General features: G+C 40.2%; 1 protein-coding gene across 2 annotated transcripts in view; it reads left to right on the top strand.

The window, feature by feature from the left end:
* Positions 1 to 1,040: 1,040 nt before the first annotated feature.
* Positions 1,041 to 6,422, top strand: part of sp2 (sp2 transcription factor) — a 13,451-nt gene continuing 8,069 nt past the window's right edge. Inside the window, exons 1-2 of one of the 2 annotated variants that reach the window (XM_031877132.1) lie at positions 1,041 to 1,094; positions 6,247 to 6,323. In XM_031877132.1, coding sequence (XP_031732992.1) covers positions 1,088 to 1,094; positions 6,247 to 6,323 — 84 coding nt within the window. In that variant the 5' untranslated portion in view covers positions 1,041 to 1,087. Of the gene's footprint in view, positions 1,252 to 6,246; positions 6,324 to 6,422 lie in introns of both variants that reach the window. The other variant, XM_031877133.1, reaches the window with a different exon arrangement.

Raw genomic sequence — 6,422 nt, 5'->3', positions numbered from 1 at the left:
AAAAACATTGAGTTAATTAATGCAGAAAATAATCATCAGATTAATCCATAATGAAAATAATCATCAGTTAAAAGTTTAAAATGAGTTCCACCACAACCACCATTAACAGTAAAATCCAGTCTTAATCATTATCACGAGGAGTAATGACAATCTAACTATATAATATCCTGTATAAAACTATAAGAGTATAGAGGGACATTTCCCTGGTTATACACATACTTCTAATTAAGTAACATTTTAAATGTATTTCTTACAGTATGGTATCAGTATTCCTTTAGGCAAAGTGAAGAATGTGAAATACTTATTCCAACAAGTGGGAACCACATGCAACTAGTATGAAGTTGTGTTTTCTAAGAACAGCCAGATGTGGCCTGTATCTTTATCTAGTAATTAAGTAGTATAGTAATGTTAAATGTTAAATGTTTATACTTAGTTTCTCTGTTCTACTTTGTTGTCTTTAATGTCCTTGTTTTTATATTTTTCTTGTTTATTTGTATATTCTGTGTATGTACGTTGAGAGCAATGTACACATACGTACATGGCCAATAAAGCTGATTCTGATTCTGATGAGTCATTAACAGGCCAATACTTTAAAAAAAATAAATGTCTAATCCGTTGACACTGGCCTTACTGCAGCGTGTGTTATCGCACATAACGGACTGATCCTCATAATGAAACATGGGACAGTTTAAACACGCTCCAGCGACTCAAAGCTCATTAATGAACGCGGGTGTCGCTCTGCCTTCACTTCTTGCATTGGTCGTCGGGGCCGTCAGTGAAACCGCTAACCTCGCCGTAATAGGGCCCTCGGTTGTTCTCGGCTCACTCTTTAGGAAACGCCTCCTACCGAGCACAAATCTCGACATCCCATTGGTCGAGCCTCCCGTCCTTCGCGTGACGTGTGGGAAATCTCGCTCCGCGATCGGCTCGCTTGAATTTCACTCACAACGGCCGCAAGCTCGAGCTGATTGGTCGGCGCGCGCGTCGCTCAACCGCTCCACTGTGCGTGGATTGGTGCGCAGCGAGAGCGTGGGCGGGTTCCTCCACGGGGCTCGGTCTTCAAGGCTCACGGAGAGCGAATGTCGTCATGAGCGGTGGGTAGGAATTAAAACATTGGTGTATTTTATATTACTACTTCGTTAAACATTGTATTTACATTGGAGAGAAACGCGCTGGACGTTATGCGGAACGAATAAATGTGTTTTTAGGGGGTGGCTCGGCCAGTTGTGTGAACCACAATAAGCACTTCCGGTAAAAAAGGGTCTGCCTTTTTTCTTCTGTAACGTATTCAAAGAGAGTTTGACTAGCCAGCTAGCTACGCTTCAGCTAGCCAAATATGCGAGTGTAGCTGTTGTTCTTTACTCATTCCCCCCTCCCCCACGCCCAGCTATTCCACAATAAAACATAGTGATGGTGCAAGTAACGGTCCCGTCTTGGCTCGTTTAAAAGTACAAACTTTAAGCTGCACTCGGGCCAAATCAGCTTAAGCTAGCTGCTAGCCACTTTAGTCTAGTGTTGCAGGTTAGCTTGCTAGCTAGCTACCGTTAGCTGGTTGTGCACAGCAAACCAACAGTGTTTTAGATGGCGGCGCTATTTTGAGGCCGTACTGTTTTTTCTAAATATGTGTGCATTACTGGCAGTGGTGCATGAAAGTACTCACTAACTTAAAGTTGCAATACTTTGTTACAAGTAAAAGTCCTGCATCCAAAAAGGTTATTCAAGTAAAGTGTCACAGTACACAAGTATATGGATATTTAAATATAGTTTAAGGTACCGAAAGAATGCAAAATGGCCCATTTCTGAATCATGTAACTTTATATTATGTCACTGCTTTATAATTATTGATGTATTAATGTGTTCTTTGCTTTAATGTTGCAGCTGATAAAGATGGAGCTTAATACATATACACTTTATTTCAGTGTGTCCATTGTATGCAACTGTATACTTGTATTCCATTATACCTCAGAAGGAAATGTAGTACTTTTTACTCTACTTTTGTCTAACAGCTTCAGATTACAGTTTCATACCTCACCGGTAAAACCCATGCATCATCAGATGTGGTGATTTTAAGCTGAAGGATGAAGTGTTGCTTTGTAAATTGAGAAAAATCTACTCCTTCTTGAACTTCATAAACTATTTAAAAAGCGTCTCGGATCAGCTGGAAAATTCACAGTCACAAAGCTGACAAGGGCTGTTTTTCTGAGGTCATGAAAAGTTGACTTTTTAGAGACGTTACAAACTTATAATGATCTTATAAAACGTGATGTATTGCTGTGGATTAAACTACCCAGCAGTATACAGTGGGTACGGAAAGTATTCAGACCCCTTTAAATTTTTTTTCAAATTTTGTTTCATTGCAGCCATTTGCTAAAATCAAAAAAGTTCATTTTATTTCTCATTAATGTACACTCAGCACCCCATCTTGATAGAAAAAAACAGATGTAGAAATTTTTGCAAATTTATTAAAAAAGAAAAACTGAAATATCACATGGTCATAAGTATTCAGACCCTTTGCTCAGTATTGAGTAGAAGCACCCTTTTGAGCTAGTACAGCCATGAGTCTTCTTGGGAATGATGCAACAAGTTTTTCACACCTGGATTTGGGGATCCTCTGCCATTCTTCCTTGCAGATCCTCTCCAGTTCCGTCAGGTTGGATGGTGAACATTGGTGGACAGCCATTTTCAGGTCTCTCCAGAGATGCTCAATTGGGTTTAGGTCAGGGCTCTGGCTGGGCCAGTCAGGAATGGTCACAGAGTTGTTCTGAAGCCACTCCTTTGTTATTTTAGCTGTGTGCTTAGGGTCATTGTCTTGTTGGAAGGTGAACCGTCGGCCCAGTCTGAGGTCCAGAGCGCTCTGGAAGAGGTTTTCTTCCAGGATATCTCTGTACTTGTACTTGTACATCTTTCCTTCAATTGCAACCAGTCGTCCTGTCCCTGCAGCTGAAAAACACCCCCATAGCATGATGCTGCCACCACCATGTTTCACTGTTGGGATTGTATTGGGCAGGTGATGAGCAGTGCCTGGTTTTCTCCACACATACCGCTTAGAATTAACGCCAAAAAGTTCAATCTTGGTCTCATCAGACCAGAGAATCTTATTTCTCATAGTTTGGGAGTCCTTCATGTGTTTTTTGGCAAACTCTATGCGGGCTTTCATATGTCTTGCACTGAGGAGAGGCTTCCGTCGGGCCACTCTGCCATAAAGCCCCGACTGGTGGAGGGCTGCAGTGATAGCTGACTTTGTGGAACTTTCTCCCATCTCCCTACTGCATCTCTGGAGCTCAGCCACAGTGATCTTTGGGTTCTTCTTTACCTCTCTCACCAAGGCTCTTCTTCCACGATTGCTCAGTTTGGCTGGACGGCCAGGTCTAGGAAGAGTTCTGGTCGTCCCAAACTTCTTCCATTTAAGGATTATGGAGGCCACTGTGCTCTTAGGAACCTTGAGTGTTGCAGAAATTCTTTTGTAACCTTGGCCAGATCTGTGCCTTGCCACAATTCTGTCTCTGAGCTCCTTGGGCAGTTCCTTCGACCTCATGATTCTCATTTGCTCTGACATGCACTGTGAGCTGTAAGGTCTTATATAGACAGGTGTGTGCCTTTCCTAATCAAGTCCAATCAGTTTAATTAAACAGAGCTGGACTCCAATGAAGGAGTAGAACCATCTCAAGGAGGATCAGAAGAAATGGACAGCATGTGAGTTAAATATGAGTGTCACAGCAAAGGGTCTGAATACTTATGACCATGTGATATTTCAGTTTTTCTTTTTTAATAAATTTGCAAAAATTTCTACATTTCTGTTTTTTTCTGTCAAGATGGGGTGCTGAGTGTACATTAATGAGAAATAAAATTAACTTTTTTGATTTTAGCAAATGGCTGCAATGAAACAAAGAGTGACAAATTGAAAGGGGTCTGAATACTTTCCGTACCCACTGTATAAAGGAGTTAAGATTAGCACAACTATAACATCTACAGCAGAAAAAGGCAACATGCACATAAATGCAGCTGTAATATTAATCCAGTGACATCATAAATAATAGTTAAACACTGACAGGGAACTACTTTCACTATTGATACATAAATGTTACTTCTAATACTTGCATACTTTTACTGAAGCACAGTTTTGAATGCTGGACTTTTACTCATAATAGAGCATTTTTTAAACTGTGGTATTAGTGACTTAAGTAAAAGTTCTAAATACTTTTTCCACCACTGCCAAAGAAGTATTATTAGGCAAGAGAGAGATTAGTCCCTCAGCATGCTGTGGTATCTCTGTGTGGAAGGTGTTGGTGCCACAGCTGCATTTATAAAACATCCACTTAATGAGGCCGGCGGCTCTAACAGAGGCAACATTTCCTGTTTGGTCTGCTGATCAGCAGCCACAACACAACAGTTTAAGAATCCTTTGTATTGTAGGAACTTCCCTCATGACAACCAACTCATGTTTTTATTTTCTTTATTTGAATGCGGTTGTAAAGGACCCCCGTGTATCACCATTACATGGTACAATCCTTACTACAGAATAAATACATGGCAATCTTTGACAATCAGTCAAAGAGGCTTCTGGAAAATACTCTCAGAACAGCTGAAAATATTGATTAATAATGTTCTGTGACACACTGTCTGAAATGAAACGGTAATGCTCTGCCTTTAGAGGCACAAGCTGCTCTACTTAATTGCTCATGAGTGCAATCGCAGTTACAGCTCATCTGTGATGACTCGGTACTTTCCCAGAGCAGCACTCTGTGGCTGTCATGTGGTTTCGTGTCACCCGCTGTTTGATTTCAAGTTTTTGCCAGCGGACGTGCCTCGAGCTCAACTGTGATGTACTCAAATACTGCAAATATTAATACTTCAGTTTGTGAAAGATGACATATGTTGAGTCTTTTGCGCTTCAATTTATTTCAGCGTATATATTTAAATAGAGGATTGTAGTTTGTGAACAAGCTGTGTTACAAATCTCTTGGGCAGTATCAGCCTCAACCTATTTGGGTCATTAGACTGCGTCAACATGTACTCTGCTCCTAAACTATTGGGCAGTCTGACCCAAATGTACTTATGCTGACAGAAATATAATATACGCTCAATAAATTGAATCTTTTTGTCACGTAATGACTGCGGTCCAATGGTGCATTTCTTTGCTTACAGAGCATCTCAGTTGTTATCAGTATTTTGGTATTTGTTGCTCAAAGATTGTTTACTTTTCGAGGGCCAAACATAACAGCTGTTTGTCAGTAAACTGGCTCACTGGACAGATGTTTCATCTAAACAATGTCAGTTGCTTTGCACAAGAACCAAAGTTGTTTTGAAAATGTTTCTAACACAAGTTGTTGTCCTTGATATTTAAACATGTGTGTGATCGTTATGTTGATTATTAAATCATCAAAATTATTCTAGCTTTTTCACACTCGGTAGTACTTAATGTATCAAAAAGATCCGTGTACCTGGTCGCTTTATAACATTTCAAATAGTACATATCAGAGATAGAAGTGCGGTCTTAAAGGAGCTTATGTTTAATCATAGGTCATAGCTCCGTCTCATTGTTTTGTCGTACTGTTGACTGAATTATTTTTCTTACCTCCCCAGACAGCTCTAGGTTATGGTGTGAAAAATAACTTTCATAAACTAGCGAGGTGTTTGCGATAGATAATTCATCACAGTGTTAGTTAGTTACTCCCCTTTTATTTTAGCATTGAAAGGAAGTTAAAAACATTTTGAACACTTTTTGAAAGTGTGCATTAAGTTAATGAAGTAAATTAGCTTCTATAACAAAGAAAGAAAACATCAAAGACGTCATTATATTCACTGTAACACAACCATTACGCTATTTTAACTTGGAGTGCAATTGAATATTAAAAACATGTTAAGCTTTGTGAAATGATTAGCTGCCTATGTATTTGTGACGGCTAAATAGGGCTGCAAAACATCAGTAAGGTCCTTTAATGGTTCAACGTTGAGTCATAGAGGATAACATATTTTAATGAAACCTCTGGCATTCCTTTTGCTTTAATATTTGTGAGTTATACTGCATGATATCTGCAAGTGCATGCACTGATTACCGGCTTCATTTGTGTGACTGATGATGTTTAACGTTGGTCATCAGAGCGAGACGTTACCGAGCTTGTTGTTCTTCGATCTCTTTCTGTTTTGAAGGAATGTGCTGTGATGTCCTTGAGCAGCCTAACTGCTGAAAATAGACGCTTCAGGCAGCCTGAATGTGACTCTGCTGTGTCTCTGTGTTTTCTCCAGAACAACAGGACAGCATGGCCACCACTGTTGCTGTCAGTCCCAGTGAATACCTTCAGCCCTCCACTGCTTCCTTGCAAGTGAGTAACGAGCCAGACCGCCGTGTCCCGCTACTGTCTGCTCTCTCCTGACTTCACTGTCTCCAATAACCCACAATGCATTCACTGTCTCCAATAACC

This window comes from Anarrhichthys ocellatus, unplaced genomic scaffold, assembly GCF_004355925.1.
Source record: "Anarrhichthys ocellatus isolate YVR2014 unplaced genomic scaffold, GSC_Weel_1.0 scaffold126, whole genome shotgun sequence".
Classification (NCBI taxonomy): domain Eukaryota; kingdom Metazoa; phylum Chordata; class Actinopteri; order Perciformes; family Anarhichadidae; genus Anarrhichthys; species Anarrhichthys ocellatus.
The sequence above is the reverse complement of the archived record's forward strand: the minus strand, read 5'-3'. Positions and strand labels throughout refer to the sequence as shown.